The 19,255-nt window shown below is 41.3% G+C and overlaps 1 protein-coding gene across 1 annotated transcript in view; it reads right to left on the reverse strand.

The window, feature by feature from the left end:
- RNF150 (ring finger protein 150) overlaps nucleotides 1-19,255 on the reverse strand; it is a 283,510-nt gene that overhangs the window by 57,953 nt on the left and 206,302 nt on the right. The window contains exon 5 of the mRNA XM_045880405.3: nucleotides 294-390. Within this exon, the coding sequence (XP_045736361.1) occupies nucleotides 294-390 (97 nt within the window). The remainder of the gene's footprint in view (nucleotides 1-293; nucleotides 391-19,255) is intronic.

A 19,255-nucleotide genomic window follows, 5' to 3' on the forward strand; every position in this document is an offset into this window, starting at 1 on the left:
ATGGCCTGCCTGCGCTCACAGCCTGGAACCCAGATGAGAAGCTTACGAGCTGCAGAAGCAGCATCTTGGGTCACAGGCATGGATGCGGTGAGAGGGTTGTGATGTTCCCCGGCTGAGAGAAAGTGAGAGGAGAAATGTTCTCAGACATGGGCGTTTTCTCGGGGCCTCATCGGATGACACCCCTGCTATGCAGGTGAAGGGTCAGAGAAAATCCACGTGTGCTGTTTTCTCCCTGCTTTGGGGGTAATGCAGAAAGACACACATTACGATGCTGTAGGCTGGGCTGTGCTTACCGGGATCCCTAGGGCTTTAAGAATGTTCATCTTGCACATGGGACAGGTGCGATGGTCTAGAAGCCAAGGGTCAACACAGGACTTGTGGAAAAGATGCCTGCAATGAGAACCATACATCTTAGAGTGGCGGTAACTGCAGAGAACGACCTAGTCCACCACAGCCCAGAGACTTGTCCAAGGTCACTCGACTGCTCAGAAACAGAGCCAAGACCCAAACCTCCGTCTCCTAGCTCCGGGGCCAGTGAGCTTCCTCTTATACCCTGTGCTGACACAGTCAAATTTTGTCTGGATCCCAGGACTGTCCTCTGATTCACAACTGAGTGTTCCAAGTTTCAGAAAATGTAGAGAATGTAGGCACAGAGAGATTATTCTCTTTCTCAATAGGAAGAATGCTTAGCGGGGAAGAATGTAAGTGGGGAGGCCTGCACAGACCTTTGAGGATATAACTCGAGAGAGGCTACTTGCAAATAAACCCAGTTTCTTTCCTCCAGTCAGAAGACAACTGCAAAATAAAGGCCTGTTTCCATGAATATTTGGGCGCTCACACAGAAGGGCGGAAGCGCTCCTGGAAGCATTTAACGACACAGATGCCATTCTACGTTGTGATGGCCGCTGGCTGCTGAAGCAGAAGCCGGGGTGAACGGCCCTGTACCCTTTACTGTGTGTACAGCTGACGTGCTCAACGCCCCTGCCGCTCTCATGCACCGGGCCCGCGAGCCTTCCCTGCGTGCCAGCAGAAGCGGGGCGCTCAGGAGGGGCAGGAGGGGGGCCTCCTAACTGACCTTTCACTCAATGTGGCTCTCAGGGGCCCAAGAGATCATCAGGGGCTGCTGGAGTCAGAAGCTTTTCTTCTCACTCCCGACCACAGGCAGAAGCAGACAGAACTTCCTGCCTGGGGCAAGAAGAGAGGGAATGGTCGGCCTGAAGTATGAGGGCTTCGCAGGACATCCTGTCCACGCCTGACCTCGTCCTCGTGCGGCACTATTCCTGGAATACGTTTACTCTCTGTCTCTCACCTTTGCCTTCTTTTGTTCTAACAGTTCTAACCGTTTTCTTTGTGATAGGGGGCTTTCGGCTCAGATGCTTCAGAGGGACCCCTAAAGTAGGGAAGAGGGCGGGAAGGGCCAGCTTTTATTTTTTTTAATTTTTAAAAAATTTTTAAAGATTTTATTTATTTATTTGACAGAGAGAGACACAGCGAGAGAGGGAACACAAGCAGGGGGAGTGGGAGAGGGAGAAGCAGGCTTCCCGCTGAGCGGGGAGCCCGATGTAGGGTTCAATCCCAGGACCCTGGGATCATGACCTGAGCCAAAGGCAGACACTTAACGACTGAGCCACCCAGGTGCCCAAGGGCCAGCTTTTAAATGGAAATTGGGGAGAAACCCACGTGCTCAGGCTGGGGTTAGCTGTATGTATGCTGGATCGGATTAGACTGGCAATTGGAACAGGAGAGTAGCAACCTGCATGTGTCATCATGTTCCCAGATGATCGTCTGGAATGTCTGCAGATTTATTCCTTGGAAGCTACATATCACACTCACTCGTTCCTCTCTCCATACATTCATCCAACAAGTAATCAACGCCAAGGATCGGGCTCAACACTGGGAATCAGCATGGTAGTGATTTGGCTCCTTCCCTTCGGGAGTGCAACAGGAGGAGCAGATGTTAATAAAATAACAGAAATAAACGACTTAATGACAACAGTGCTAAGTACCACATTAGAAGAACACGGAGTTTGGGGAGGCTTCTAACTGGAAGATTCATCATCTCGTTGCAGTACTCAGGGAAGATCTTTCTGATCAAGTGCCAAAGCGAACACTCGAGGGCCACATGGATGGACATTTGTTATCCGCATGAAGGGGAGGGGAGAAGAAGGAGGGTGTTCTGGGCAGAATGATCGACTGGCACCAGAGCCCTAAGCTGGGCACTGGCAGAAGTGAGGGAGGGACTAAAGTGGAATGAACCCCCTCCCCCGAAGCAGTATGGACCTCCCTACGTTCAGGCTCTGCATTCAGGGAGCAAGCTCTGAATCCGAACTTGCTCACCAAATGGCGTTCCTTCCGGGAAAAATGTTGAACATCACGATCCTTCTGACTGCTCTGGGGAGGCAGCCTCTGCTGGGTCTCCCGCACACGTGCTGGCGTCAGGGAGGGCCAGTCAGCAGCTGTCTGAGCTTCAGTAAGTCTCTTACTATCCCCAAGCTTCAGGTACCCCATTTGTAAGCTGGAGATACACCTACTCATGCAGAGAGGTCTCCTCAGAGTCTCCAAGCCACAAAAGCTGGTAATTGTTCTCGAACAACCCGGGTCATTCCTCTCTATAGACTGGTCATTCTGACATCTCTGTGATGGTAAGTTTTGTGGGTCACCTTGGCTAGGCTATAGAGCCCAGGCATTCAATCAAACCCTAATCTAGGGGAATGTCATAGATCTGGTTAACATCTACAATCAGTTGACTTTAAACTTTAAATAAAGATTATTCTAAACAATCTAGGTGGGCCTTATCCAATCAGGTAAAGGCCATAAGAACAAAACTGAGGCAGAAATTCTGCCTCCAGTCGGCAGCATGAGATTCTGCTCGAGTTCCTAGCCTGTAGGCCTGCCCTACAGATTCCTGACTTGCCAGCCCTATAATCACGTAGCCAATTTCTTGAGAAATCAATGCCTTGAAAACTCTCTCATATATATATTATATATATGATATATACATATATATACATATGATATATAATATGGTGGGATACAGTGGGATTCTTTGGAGAACACTGACCAATATATCCTCCAATGAAAATATAAGGTCCATGAGAGCAAAATCCTCATTTGCCTAATCACTGTTGTATCCCCAGCCTCTAGAATAGTTCCTGGTTCTTGAGCGATGCTCAAGAAATATTTGCTATATGATTGGATACTTATCCAAAGAGCTGGTACTCCTCACTGCCTATGCATGCTCATCAAGCCACGTGGCCTCCTCCAAGCTAAATCTCTTCCACATGCTCTGCTTCCCTTCCATTCTCAATGCTTCTCCCTCACGTCTAATCTTGTTAATGGTCTTTATTATTAAAATAACATCTCAACTGCTCTCCATGCCACCAGCTTTTTCTGTTCTTTTCATCCCACTCATCCTTGCCAGATTTCTCTTCCTAAAATACAGTACTAGTTGCATCACCCCCTTGTTCCATTCTGTTCTGTGCTAGGAGTTGGGTACAAAGATGAATAAGACAAGGTCCCTCCACCAACATGCAGGAGCATAGTGCTTCAGTGGGTCCCTGTGAACAGCAAAAGAAAGGCCACTGAAGAGCCACACTCCTGGATCCACTGCTTTCTGGCTATTTGGTCTTGGGCAAGTCTTAACATCTCCAAGACTCAGTTGCTCACCTGTGAAATATTCTTCAAAGTATGGAGTTTGCAAGTGAATGAGTCCATGTGTATGCGTGTGTGTGTATGTGTGTGTGTGTGTGTGTGTGTTGGGGCAGGGGGATAAATAATGACCACAAAACTTAAAACATAACTCCTGGCCCTTCTTCATTGCAAGCTACCATTATTATTATTATTATTATTATTATTATTATTTATTTATTTTTTTTTTTTTAAGATTTTTATTTATTTGCGAGAGAGAGAATGAGAGACAGCATGAGAGGGAGGAGGGTCAGAGGCAGAAGCAGACTCCCTGCCGAGCAGGGAGCCCGATGCGGGACTCGATCCAGGGACTCCAGGATCATGACTTGAGCCGAAGGCAGTCGCTTAACCAACTGAGCCACCCAGGCGCCCGCTACCATTAATATTATTAATACCACTGTACTGCATCTTGTTTTTAGAATCTGTGTTATTACTCTGATTGTTACTCTTTAGAATATACTTTTAACATTTTAACAAGTAAAGGCAAATTTTAAAAAAATCAAAGGGAGGGGGCACCTGGGTGGCTCAGTTGGTTGGGCGTCTGCCTTCGGCTCAGGTCATGATCCCGGGGTCCTGGGATCAAGCCCTGCATCGGGCTCCCTGCTCGGCAGGAGTCTGCTTCTCACTTTCCTTCCCGCTCATTCTCTCTCTCGCTATCTCTCTCTCTCTCAAATAAATAAATAAAATCTTTAAAAAAGAAAATCAAAGGGAGAACTAGGGCAAAAACTACAAGTGCTAAAGTGACACATAGGGTGATCATGCTGATTATTAACTACCATTCATTTACTTCTAGCACCATATTTCTTGTGTGGACCATCAAATATGAAGACTATATAATTGGGATTGCAAAACAATTTTTTCCTCCCCAGTGGAAAGAAAAATAAAAGTTACTAGACTAAATAAATAAACAAAGAGATAGGGAAAGAATCCGGCCATGGACCAATGGTTGAGTAAACATCTCTACAACAAAGTCAATCTCAACTCATCCTGTTTGTACGATTCACAGCACAGCACTGTTCCTTCCCATGTTTTAACAAAGGCTGCGTGAGAAAGTCCATACTGAGGAACAATGGGACAAGACATTCTATCTCTTAACAATTCTGGCAAACTGGAAATACAACAGAGGACTGACCAAAACTCTGCTCCCTCTTTAGTCATCCAAGGGAAGCAAACGTTTAAGAAAAAGTTCTTCAAACACCTGACAAAAGATGATGCTGACAACTGCATAATGATGCTGAGCTGATTATGAGTAATAAGTCCTCACCTTTTTTTTTTTTTTTAGCAGTAATGAGCCCGCTAAGCTTGTTTTCTGTTGTCCTTTTGCCTGTATGTGTGATACTCTCTCCAGTTAAATGGCATTTTTTTTCTCCATCTGGAGGAAGAATGGAGCCCTTCTGGCCTTTCTATCTCATTCATTTTTGTAGGCTTTGTCAGACCCTGTCACCCTGACACTGACATTAAAATTCTGTGTCTTTCCTTTTAGCACCAATACAAGCTGTTTCATTCCCCTCAGCAAAATGGTTATCAAAGAACATGAGTCACTTGGGGACCCAGGCAACATTAACTATTTAAATCGGATATATCTAGTGCTTCTATGGGTAGTCAGCATATTTCTTCAGAACCTCAGAATCTTATCTGTAAAGTTGTCAATGAAGTCAGAGTTTTTAAATAAACACGAATTTAATTTAATTAATAAATATCTACTGGTTACTGAATGCCTACGATGTACCAGGCATGTTATATACATTATTAATTCATAACAACTCTATGAGGTAGGAATTATCATTCCCTTTTTATGGAGGAGTAAGCTGAAGCTCATCAAAATAAGTTCAATTATCCAAAGAGCTAGTAAGCTGCTGAGCTAGGGCTCAAACCCAGTCCTATAGTCAGTGGTTTTACCTAATTCTGCACTCCACCATCCTCCTTCCCCTACTGACATGGGTGGGGGGTTGGGGTGGGGGGTGGGGTGGAGGAATTCAAATTGTTATTCTTTTTTTTTTTAATTTGAGAGAGAGAGAATGAGAGAGAGCAAGCACATGAGAGGGGGGAGGGCCAGAGGGAGAAGCAGACTCCCTGCCGAGCAGGGAGCCCGATGCGGAACTCGATCCCGGGACTCCAGGATCATGACCTGAGCCGAAGGCAGTCGCTTAACCAACTGAGCCACCCAGCCGCCCCTCAAATTGTTATTCTTTCCCGAATTGTTTTTGTGGTTCAGTTTCAAGAAGGCAGTATCTTAGTTACAGGGGTTGGGGATCAGGTGAAACCAAATGGAAAAGGGATCTGCCTTAAGCGTATTCACTTGGCTACAGAAGGAAAAAGCTGTCAAACACTGGCCTCAGCAGGACTATACTGAGATATTAGTTTGCTTGATTTATTTGGGAAGAGGGTAACACCGGCTTCTACACGCTTTGTACTCTTCCCATTCTCCACTGCTCAACAGATCTGATAAATGTTGAGTTGTCAAGCTCTATCACCTTTCTATAAGATTTTCATATTTGAATTATGAAGTACCAGAGAAAGTCATACCCAACTTTTTTTCAGGGCTCTTCTTGACATGGTCTGGTTTCCCTTTCTTGCTTTAGCTTTCTAAAATACAAACATGATACCACTCTGCAGACTTGAAATGCTTCAGCTGCTCCCCACCACCTCCCTATATCACAAAGTCAAGATGCATGAACACAGAGCACACAGAAGGCTCACCCAATCTGGCACCTGTCACATCCTCTGTTATGCCCCCACATTTATCCCACACTTCCATAACTCTGGATGCCCTTCTCGTTTTTCCCCACCTGGTGTGTCAAATCTTGCTCATATTTCAAGTCATAGCTCAGATATCCCTTCTCTTTTCTGAACAGCCCATCCCTTTTCTCGAAACTCTGCCAAGGAGAGTTAGTTTTTGTTCCTTTTTGCCCTATTGTGTTTTCCAACATATGTTGCAGTAGCTGAGTATGTGTTCTGAATTTCGGAGTTTGACCACCACTCCTTAGCTTTGTGACCTTGAGTAAGTAATTTAACTTGCGTGTGTTTCAGTTTTCTCTTTCGTTTTTTTATGACAATATCCTTTAACTGGTGTAACAACGCTCTAAAATGATACTGTTTGTGATAATCCTTCAGAGGGCTGTTATTACAATCAAAGGACAAAGGACATAAAGAAGAACAAATGAAGCCCAAAGCCCAAAGTTAGTAGACCAAAGGAAATAACAAAGATTAGAGCAGAAATAAATGAAATAGAGACTAAAAGGATAATAAAGAAGATAAATGAAATTAAGAGCTGGTCTTTGAAAAGATAAACAAAATTGACAAGCCTTTAGCTGGACTCACCAAGAAAAACAGGGAGAGGACTAAAAATGAGAAATGAAAGAAATGTTACAACTCATATCACAGAAATACAAAGGCTCATAAGAAACCACTATGAACAATTTCATGCCAACAAATTGGGCAACCTAGAAGAAATGGACACATTTTCAGAAACATACAATCTACAAGAGTGAATAATGATGAAGTAGGAAATCTGAACAGACAAATTACTAGCAAGGAGATTGAATCAGTAATAAAAAATTTCCCAACAAATAAAAGTCCAAGACCAGATGGCTTCATTGGTGCAATGTACCAAGCATTCAAAGAAAAATTAATACCAATCCTTCTTAAACTCTCCCAGAAAATAGAAAAGGAAGGAACTCTCCCACACTCATTTTATAAGGCCAGCACTGCCCTGATACCAAAACTAAAGAAGGACACCACAAAAAAAATACGTAAGCCAATAACCGCTAATGAACATAGATGCCAAAATCCTCAACAAAATATTAGAAAAGCAAATTCAAAAATACATATCACACACCACGATCAAGTGGGATTTAGTCTAAGGAGACAAGGATGGTTCAACACCCACAAATCAGTATGTTATACCACATTATCAAAATGAAGGATATAAATCTTATGATCATCTCAATGGATGCAGAAAAAGCATCTGACAAAATTCAACACCCATTTATGATAAAAACTCTCAACAAAGGTGGTACAGAGGAAAGGTACCTCAACATAATAAAGACCATATATGACAAACCCACAGCTAACATTATACTCAACACAGTGAAAAGCTGATAGCATTTCCTCTAAGATCAGGAAAAAGACATGGATGTCCACTCTTAACACTTTTATTTGACACGGTATTGAAGTCCTAGACAGAACAATTAGGCAAGAAAAATAATGGCATCAAAAATGGAAAGGAAGAAGTAAAACCATCACTATTTGCAGGTGACATGATATTATACATAGAAAAATCCTAAAGATTCCATCAAAACTGTTAGAATAAATGAATTCAGTAAAGTTGCAGGACACAGAATCAATACACAAAAATCATTTGCATTTCTATATACTAATAGTGAACTGTTAGAAAGAGAAATTAAGAAAACAATCCCCTTTATAATTACATCAAAAAATACCTAGAAATAAATTTAATCAAGGAGGTGAAAAACCTGTACACTGAAAATTATAAGGCATGGATGACAGTAACTGAAGACACAAATAAACAGAAAGATATTCTGTGCTTATAGATTGGAAGAATTCAATATTGTTAAAAACCCACACTATGCAAAGCAATCTACAGATTCAGTACAATCCCTATTAAAATTCCATTGTCAATTTTCAAAGAGATAGAACAAATAATCCCCAAATTTATATGGATCCACAGACACAAAACCCCAAATAGCCAAGGCAATCTTGAAAAAGAACAAAGCTGGAAGCACCAGGCTCTCTGATTTCAAATTATATTACAAAGCTGTAATAATTGAAACAGTATGGTATTGGCATGAAAACAGACACACATAGATCAGTGGAACAAAATAGAGAGCCCAGACATAAACCCATGCAGATATGGTTAACTAATTTATGACAAAGAAGAGAAGAATACACAATGGGGAAAGCGCAGTCTCTGCAATAAATAGTGTTAGGAAAACTGGACAGCCAAAGAATGAGAAGTATACCCCTAGCTTACACCACACACAAAAATTAACTCAAAATGGATTAAAGACTTAAACATAAGGCCTGAAGCCATAAACTCCTATAAGAAAACACAGGCAGTAAGCTCCTTGACATAGGGCTTGGCAATGATTTTTTGAATCTGACACCAAAGGCAAAAGCAACAAAAGCAAAAATAAACAAGTAGGAAAAAATAAACAAGTGAGATGACATCAAACTAAAAAAAGCTTCTGCAGAACAAGGGCAACCTCAACAAAATAACAAGGCAACCTACTGAATGGGAGAAGATATTTGCAAGTCATGTATCTGATAAGGGCCTAATATCCAAAATAGATAAAGATTTCATACAACCTGACAGCAAAACATAATCCAATGAAAACATGGGCTGAAGATCTGAATAGATACTTTTCTAAAGAAGACATACGGATGCCCAACAAATACATGAAAGGATGCTCAACATCACTGATCATTAGAGATATCCAAATTGAAACCACAATGAGACATCACCTCACACCTGTTAAGATGGCTTTTTTCAAAAATACAAGACGTAGCAAGTGTTGGAGAGGATGTGGAGAAAAGGGAACGCACATGCACTGCTGGTGGACATGTAGACTGCTGCAGCCACTGTGGAAGACAGTATGGAGGTTCGTCAAAAGATTAAAAATAGAACTATTGCATGATCTAAGAATTCCACTTCTGGGTATTTATCCGAAGAAAACAAGAACATGAACTCAAAAAGATATCCGCCCCTCCATATTCCTTGCAGCATTATTTATAATAGCCAACATATGGGAACAACCTAAGTGTCCATCAATGGACGAATGGATAAAGAAATGTGCACACACACACACTTTCTCTCTCATACACAATGGAATATATTACTCAGCCATGAAAAGAAGGAAATCTCACCATTTGTGACAACATAGATGAACATGGAGGGCATTAGACTAAGTTAAATAAGTCAGAGAAAGATAAATACTTTATGATCTCTCTTGTATGTGAAGTCTAAAAACAAAGACAACAACAACAACAACAACAAAAGTAAGACAAGCTCATAGATACAGAGAACAGATTGCTAGTTGCTGGTGGTGGGTGGGAGAAATGGGTGAGGAGGTTAAAAGGTAAAAAGAAAGAAAGGAAAAAAGATAAATAGTTTTGGTACTGCTTAGCTAATACCATTCCAATGAACTGAAAACCACTGATTACATGTTGATCTTATATCCAGATATCTTAAAATTGTTTTATTTGTTCTAATACATTTTCACAAATGTATAATTACTGTTGATGAAAGAATATTCCTTGCTGATATTTTGTCCAAACTGAATTTAAGACTTCAGATAAATGTCTTAAAACACTTGCAAAAGTGGGGCTCCTGGGTGGCTCAGTCAGTTAAGCGTTGGACTCTTGGTTTTGGCTCAGGTCACGATCTCAGGGTCGTGAGATTGAGTCCTGTTTCATGCTCCACACTCAGCACAGAGTCTACTGGAGATTCTCTCCCTCTTCCTCTGCCACTTCTCCTCTCCCTTCCCTGCTCACACTTGTGTGTTCTCTCTCTCAACTAAATGGATAAACAAAATCTTAAAAAAATACTTGCAAAAATTTTTACTAACTAAAATCAGAAAAATGGAAATTAAAATGAGATGTTTTGTGTGTGGATAATTTGCATTTATTTTTAGATTTGATAATGGCTCATGCTGGCAATGGGGTAAACACCCTCATATACTTTTGGTGGGAACATAAATTGGTCTAACCTTTTGTGAGAGCAATATGGCAGACTGCACCAATATCGAAATGCATAAGCCATTTTATCCCGCAAAAAAGGAATCTGGTTTAGACTTAGGTCTTTAAACTGAGAAGAAATTTAAGTTGTAAAAGAAAAAAGGATGAAAAATACAAAATGTTTAGAATGCTACCTGGCACATTAGAAGCTAAAGTACCATGGCTTGCTTTGTTTTTGAGAGGGAGGGGTGAGAAGCAGAGGGAGAGAGAGAATCTTAAGCAGGCTCCACGCCCAGAGTGGAGCCCAACATGGGGCTCCATCTCACGACCCTGAGATCATGACCTGAGCAGAAATCAAGAGTCAGATGCTTAACAAACTGAGCCACCCAAGCGACCCCCCCGCTTTTAATCATTTATTTACATAGGTGAACTTGAAAGTATTTTAACAACTGGTGCACCATGGACACTGGCGGATCAGAATGGATGCCAGCCCTAAACAATGAGCACAGCCCCACAGGCTCAGTATTCACCCTGCTTTCCTATTTATGTCCCAAGTGAGTTTGAGACACGCTGGGAGGGCAGAGTCAAAGTATTTCTTTCTTTCTTTTTAAAGATTTTATTTATTTATTTGAGAGAGACAATGAGAGAGAGCATGAGAGGGAAGAGGGTCAGAGGGAGAAGCAGACTCCCCACCGAGCAGGGAGCCCGATGCGGGACTCGATCCCGGGACTCCGGGATCACGACCTGAGCCGAAGGCAGTCGCTTAACTGACTGAGCCACCCAGGCGCCCAGAGTCAAAGTATTTCTAACTCCAAAACCTAGTAGAGCACCTGGAATAGGATATACTTTCAGTATTGTGTGCTGAAAAAATGAATCCCGAAAGTCCATTTTCCCCAAGTCATGATTTAATTAACAACAATTTAGTTCTTATTCCTTGCAAGCGACCTTTCCATGGTAGAGCTTACTCAGGAAGCACTTTCCTTAATTTTTATGGATTCTAAAATATAAAACAATTCTGCCTTCTTCTGGGGGCCAGTGGCTCCCAGCAAGAACATTAGGGGCATTGATGAGCCTATGCTCTGCCTAGGCTGCCTGGTAGACATCACACAGAGCCATTCCTTCTATGCAAATCTCATTTTGGGAACATCGTTTTATGGATCTGAGCACAAGCATTACCAGGTTAGAATGACCAAAATGGCAGTGAGGATGGCCCTTACAGAATGTCGACTGAGCCCAGACAGTGTCATGGGTGTTGCATGGGAGAAATGTATTCTACTCCTCCCCAGAGGACAAGAGAAATCTAAATTGCTCTCATTGATTTTCTTACAGGATTCCATTTGTCTAGCTGCTCCTAAATTCAGGTGAACTAATGAGAACTTCACCAGACTCTTGACTGTCACAGCTTTGAAAGACACATGGAAATCACTAGCTTCTTTTGTGCATCATCTTTGGCCCAAAGGCCATGCCTATGGTCCAGCAACCAGCAACCCAGGCATTCAATGTATCATGGGATTTCTCTGCATTTTCTACTGTGCTATGTTATGCAAACCAGTAGGTTATTTCCATCCCTGTTAGTGAAGAAAGAACTTTGTTGACATAGCAGCACTTTAGTATGGTATGGAAGGTGGATTTCTTAGCTGTACATGAGAAAATCTGGAAAGAGTATTTCTGTATATTGTTAAAGAGATTTCAAAGCTGATACCAGAACTTACTACTCGGAACGTTGAGTTCTGAGAAAAAGTAGGACTATCAACACAGAATAACAAATTCATTAGTGTGTAATAGTTAAACAGTACTACTTTATACAGAGCATTGTGCTAGGGATGCATTGGGGCTGCAAAGATGAGTCAGACATGCATCCTGTTGGTGAGGTGTTTTTAATAAAGAATTGACGGGCTGATAGGAAGATGCACAGTCCATACTGTGTAGAGGTTAAAAGCTCAGGCTTGGGAGCAGGGTAGAACACGTTTCATTTTTGACACATGTTGGCTGACAGTCCTGAGATAACCCTTAACCTCTCTGAGCCTTAGTTTCTTTGTGAAATGAGGGTACTAATACCTATCTGAGGCACTCATTAATACAGTTCATGCAGTATGCTACCTCTGCATCTTCCAAGCAAGTGGGATGATTACAGGCTCTCCTGCTGGAAGCCACGGCTATGTGACTAATTCTGGCCAGTAAGATAAAAAAAGAAGTAACAGATTTCACTTCAGGCCTGTCGAAATTTACAATGTTCCAGATGGTAACTGCTTGGCCACCTGCCAGCCACGCAGACCCTCTTTGCTGATGCACAAACAAACACAAAACATACAAAATCTCTGTTGTGTTAAGCCACTGGGAGTGGGGAGTTTTGGGTGGTGGTGGTGCTGCAGCAAAACCTAGCCTATCCTGGGTAGTAAAATACCTCCCCAGGTCGTTGTAAGGATTGAATACTTGTTAAGTGCTTGGCTAGGAAGTGTTCAGTGGCTAATGATGCCGTCAACTATATTAAGTGATGTTAGTACAACATGTAAGGTGATGGGTCATAAAGAGATACAAATAAAAGTATCACAGAATTCAAGGAAAGGGAGCAGTTACTTTGTGAGGAAATTAGGAAACTGTAGGATGGGGAGAACTTTGAAGTGTGGAGACTGGAAGCAAGAATCTAAGGGGAAGGAATTTATATAAGTAAAGACAGCGCAGCAGTAACATGAGATGTATGAGAAACTCAGTCGGGTTGAAAACTAGACTATTTAAAAGGTAAGAACAGGGACACCTGGGTGGCTCAGTCATTAAGCGTCTGCCTTGGGCTCAGGTCATGCTCCCAGGGTCCTGGGATCGAGCCCCGCATCGGGCTCCCTGCTCAGCGGGGAGCCTGCTTCTCCCTCTCCCTCCCCCTGCTTCTGCTCTCTCTCTCTCTCAAATAAATAAACTCTTAAAAAAATAAAAAATAAAAAGTAAGAACAGGAATGGCTTCAAGTCAGCATTTTGAAATAATCTAGATGGACTGAGTAGCCGAGAGGTATGAACAAAGAGGAAAATAATCACAGAGCTGAGCTAGATTTCCCTCACTCCTTGTGATGATGGGCTTCTCGTCATCAAGTTATTTCCTTCCACACTGTCTCATTTTCCTGTCTCCTATACAGAAGTCCTCACAGTGGTGACAATGTGGTGTTTTGGGACGTGGTGTGGATCAGGCCAGTTGAGCAGACACCAGCCCCTCCTGACTGTAACCCTATCCAACTGGCCCAGTGCCTCACTGGGCGGGGGGGTGGGGGGTGACTCTGCTATTGGGATTGGTTTGGACCAATTATGAGAAATTGCATTTCCCTGATTCCCCCTTTTTCGGTTATGGAAACATTGTTTAGAAGAAAAAAGAAGAAAAGGAAAAGGAAAAAAAGAGCTATCACACAGAACCAGCAGTAACCATATTCTAGCTATTGTTTAAAAACATAAATTACTTTGTTTTGGCAAGCTAATATGCTATGCTAGCAGTTTTACCCGATGGAAGGAAAGAAAAAGAACGCAGTGAAGTACATTACTGCTCCCCTCATGAGCACCAGCACTACCTTCCTATGAAAAAGGCTGGCCTGTTTTCAGGGCCACAAAACCAAGCTTGGAATCACTGTGGAGAAAGGTAAAACCCTTAAAGCTAGCCTCAATTCGATTCGTTTCCCTTGAGGTGCTCAGACATTTGGCTTAGAGTGAGATGGGGGTTTCTGAGGCAGACTTAGGCAAAACCGTCTTCCCAGAGCTGAGGGTTGGGCAGAGCACCCTTGCGAGGTGGGGTGAGGGCAGGGCCCGCTTTACCCAGGAAAGAACACTTGTGCCGAAGTCAGAGAACCTGGCTTTGCTCTGGGCCCTGTCACCAGCCTCTCTGAGTTAAAGATTTCTTTTCGTAAAATAAAGAGGCATTAATGGTATGCGCTCTACCTCTGTTACAGGCTGCTGTGGGATATAAATTAGACATTATACGTAAAAGAGCTTTATATGTAAATAGTAGAGTGCTTTTCAAAGTTAAAGTTTTGTAATAAACAGCCACTTAATTTCACCTACTTGTCCATAGCATTAGGTTTAAATAGCATTAAAGAAAACCCAACAAAACTTTATTTTATTTTTTATTTTTTCCAACAAAACTTTAAATCCTAAGGAACTGTATCAGATCCTCTGGCAACTAAAGTCTCTTTCTTTTTTAGCTACAATGGAAGAGATGGATCCTTTGGGAATGCAAGTTACAAGGGACTTGCAGAAACCCTCATTTTATAGGTGCCTCACTCCTTTAGGTTCTGGTAGAGGGCAGCTCTCTGCTTCAAACTTGACCCTGGTCTAATTATACCATTTGGCTGGGGCAGCAAATCTGGTTGGCATTCATTCCGTGTGTCTAGTTGATTAATATAACTGGGGATCAGGACATTTGAAGTCAGAATGCCATATTTAACAAGGTTATTACAGTTCTTTCCTAAGGCGGCATCTGCTCTGTTGAAAATACAACAGAAAATAACTCATCAGACATCATTTATCAGCACTGCCATTTCCTTTCATGTTTCCTTCCTTTAATCCCTTATATTAAGTGATAACTAATTGTTGGCGGTGTACACATGTAAACCCAAAGGAATCAAAGAAAAAATTACTAGAAAACACCATCAACAAACTTTTAATTTTATGTAATTCTGACTAAGGTACAAAGTGAACTGCTTTTTTTTTAATTTTTATTTTTTAAGATTTATTTATTTATTTGAGAGAGAGAGAATGAGAGACAGAGAGCACGAGAGGGAAGAGGGCAGAGGGAGAAGCAGACCCCCCGCTGAGCAGGGAGCCCGATGTGGGACTCGATCCCGGGACTCCAGGATCATGACCTGAGCCAAAGGCAGTCGCTTAACCAACTGAGCCACCCAGGCACCCGTGAACTGCTTTTTTAAAAAGTCCACAACATAGCTTCTTTGGTGCTTAAAACATTTTTTTCCCCATTATTTGAAATGACGGTATAACACACAGTAAATTGCATAGATCTTAAGAAAGCTGGATGGTTTACTGAGTATCTATATATTTACGTACAAATATCCAGATGGATATACACTGTTTCTATCACCCCCAGACAGTTCTCTCCTCCCCTTACCAGTCAATATTGCCATGAAACCACCATTGTGACTTCGGTCACCACAGGTTAGCTTTGCCTGTGACTGAATTTCATATAAATGGAATCATAAAGTACGTATTATTTTTTGCCTGGCTTCCTTTGCTCACCATGATGTTTTCAGATTTAACTGTGCTTTGATATACATCAATAGCTTGTTTCTTTTTATGGCGGAGTAATACCCATATTATCCATACCAAACTGATCCACAGATTTTCCTGTTGTTAGACATTTAGGTTGTTTTCATTTTTTTTGGTCCATTATGAATAAACATGCTATGACCATTCTTGTACAAGTCTTTCTGTGAATATATGCATTCATTTTCTTGGAGACAGATCCAAGAGTGGAATTGCTAGGTTAGAGGGTAGTATGTGTTTAACTTCAGTAGAAATTGTCAAACAAATTTCCAAAGCAACTGTGCCATTTTAAACTCCCACCACACTATAGAACTTTTAATTTGGCAGAGTATGTAAAATTATGTTCCTGAAAAAATGAGTTTTTTAAATAATAGTTTTCATACACAGTGACTATTGAGTAAGATGCTTTTTTTTTTTTTAAAGATTTTATTTATTTATTTGACAGAGAGAGACAGAGAGAGAGAGGGAACACAGGTGGGGGAGTGGGAGAAGCAGGCTTCCCGCCGAGCAGGGAGCCCGATGCGGGGCTGGATCCCAGGACCCCGAGACCACGACCCAAGCCGAAGGCAGACGCCCAACAACTGAGCCACCCAGGCGCCCCCGAGTAAGACGCTTTATACCAACATAAATTTCAGGTAAATTTGAAATATACAGTTAATTAATTGAAAAATACAGTTAATTAATTGATCAGTTATGTCTTGATAGGGAAGCATTAAAGAGATTAAAGGACAAAAATTCATAAATTTTATAAAGTACTTTTTTCTGTTAATCAAAAAGCATTATAAAAACAAAATAAAAATAAATGAAAAAAGGGGCGCCTGGGTGGCTCAGTCGTTGGGCGTCTGCCTTCGGCTCAGGTCATGATCCCAGGGTCCCGGGATCGAGCCCCGCATCAGGCTCCCTGCTCGGCGGGAAGCCTGCTTCTCCCTCTCCCACTCCCCCTGCTTGTGTTCCCTCTCTCGCTGTGTCTCTCTGTCACATAAACAAATAAAATCTTTAAAAAAAAATAAATGAAAAAAAAAAAGAGAAATACTACTTACTAAAAATATAAAAATATTAAAAATAGTTAATATCATATTTTACCAATTCTAGGCCATACCATTCCTTCCCCCCCAATTCTAACATCTCTGAAATTAGGAAGCATCTTATAGCCAATGACAATTTATATCGTGATGTAGATATGATTTACGACTTAGTCAACAGTAGTGGACTAAGTACAAAGTACTATCAAAGACATGGGAACCAAAACTAAGCAGTTTCTTTATATTTGGCTATCAGATGAGAAAGATCCTTAAACCATGCTACCTCATGGTTCCAAAGGTACACTAACATAAGTACACTGTCATCCTGCTAGTGGGGAGTAAATCATTACCACCTTTTAGGAAAGCAGTCAGGTAAAACTTATCACTTCTGACCCAGTAAATTCACTGTTAGGAATGTATCTTAAGGGATAAATACAGAAAAAAATATAAACCATTAATGTCATGATTCTGTAATGATGAAAACTAGAAGCAATTTATTTGCTGGACAGTAGGGGACAGTTAAATAAGCTCTAATAATGGACTATATTATGCAACCACTAAAGTATTTTAAAATAATTAATAATAGTTTCTTTTTTATTTTGATTAATTTATTTATTTGAGAGAGAGAGAGAACATGAGTGGGAAGGAGAGGGAGAGAGAACCTGAAGCAGACTGTGCATGGAGTCCCACATGGGGCTCGATCTCATGACCCTGAGATCACGACCTGAGCCAAAACCAAGAGTGAAACACTTAACTGACTGTGCCACCCAGGTGCCCCTTAAAATAATTTCTAAAGTTTTAGGAAAATGCTTACTTTGTAATGTCAAATAAGAAAGTAGAAAAAAAAGTATGAATGGGCTTGCTCTACAATGTTTAGCAATATACATGTGATGCTTATGTCTATGCATTAGAGAAAATTAATCTACCAATATTAATAATGATTATTTCTGGGTGGTGAGATTAGATTTGTTTACTTCTTTATACTTCTATTTTCAAAATTTCCCACAATTAGCAATAAAACCTTGAAGCTATTTTTAAAATCACATCTATAAAGAAACAGGTGTGAAAAGGATGACCAATAATCTAATTTGCATGACATGGGCATGAAAGGATAAGTCAAATCTCATGAAAATCAGCCAACACTCATCACTCTTTTAAAAAATAAGGAACTTGAAAAAAAATCTGCTCCTAATCAAGCATATGTAACAGGCACGGCAGGGTAAAGTCAGAATAGACCATTTCTGCCTGGCTAGGCAGCACCTCTTTGTTTTCCACTTCATGAGTTCTAGGACTCATAGTCAGAATCCTGATCACATTACAGAGCTTTATTTTATTTATTTATCTATTTATTTATTTATTTATTTATTTATTTATTTATTTATTTATTTATTCATAAACAGTTTGGAATTTTCAGTCCACACAGACATTCAGTTCATTTGACTCATCTTACAATCAGATTGGTCCTTGGGGTTAAAAATCTTAAGGGGCTAGTATCTATTTTTAGTACTTTCAGTAAAACTTGATTGTGATTTTTAAAGTTTTCAAATATTAAAATGATGTTCATTTTTTTTTTTAAAGATTTTATTTATTTATTTGAGAGAGAGAGAATGAGAGACAGAGAGCATGAGAGGGAGGAGGGTCAGAGGGAGAAGCAGACTCCCCGCCGAGCAGGGAGCCCGATGTGGGACTCGATGCAGGGACTCCAGGATCATGACTTGAGCCGAAGGCAGTCGCTTAACCCACTGAGCTACCCAGGCGCCCGATGTTCATTTTTATATGAGATTATAACTCGTTTTTATGTTATATGGTTTATTATGATCATGTGATGCCTGAATGAGAGACCCTTTGCCCCCTAAAAAGGGAAGTTCACAGATGAATATTAGGGTTGAACTGTGATACTGCCTTGTGTTGTCATGAAAAGATCCAAGACCTGAATCTCCCATCAGAGTTTCAGGAGAAGCAGGGGAGCCTATGAACTGCCCAGCTGGGTTTGGTTGGAGCTTCCAACGAAAACAAGGAAATTCTCTGAGACATAGTAGACAGTTTTCCAGGGAGGCCCATGGGACGCAAGCCACTGTTAGTGGCTGACACCTCCATTAGCTCAGTATATCTTACTAATTTGCCTTTAAGGAGTCTGGGACTTGCCAGGCAAGTCAGTCTGGAAGTCACAGGATACAAGCTTGTTCAGAAATCTTTACAAATGGATCCCTCTACTGTTTGCCATGTACTTTATACTAGATGTCTCCGAGAGCTGCTTCTCTGGTAGAGGAAAATGTCACCTGTCCTAGAGCACAGGAGTTAATGGATTGTAATATTTGAGGAGTCAATAATTAGGTCCATGTTAAAAATATCTATCTGTTACATTAACTGAGAAAGGAAAGCAGCTGGCTGTCTAATTGGTTAGACGGACAGGGATGGTGTATGAGCACCTTGTCAACTGTAGACATCTGTAACAGGCCTTTCAAAGAATTCATCCAAACTCGTAGAACAAATTTCAGCATGACTTTGTAACAGCTCTCAAAAACATTCCTTTTCCAAATCTCCAGGCCTAACCCTTTTAGGTTCTGTCTGACTCAGATATTGAAATGTCACCAGAAATT

This window comes from Mirounga angustirostris, unplaced genomic scaffold (assembly GCF_029215605.1).
Source record: "Mirounga angustirostris isolate CCGP_5_RB_7025 unplaced genomic scaffold, mMirAng1.0.hap1 SCAF_2, whole genome shotgun sequence".
Lineage (NCBI taxonomy): Eukaryota > Metazoa > Chordata > Mammalia > Carnivora > Phocidae > Mirounga > Mirounga angustirostris.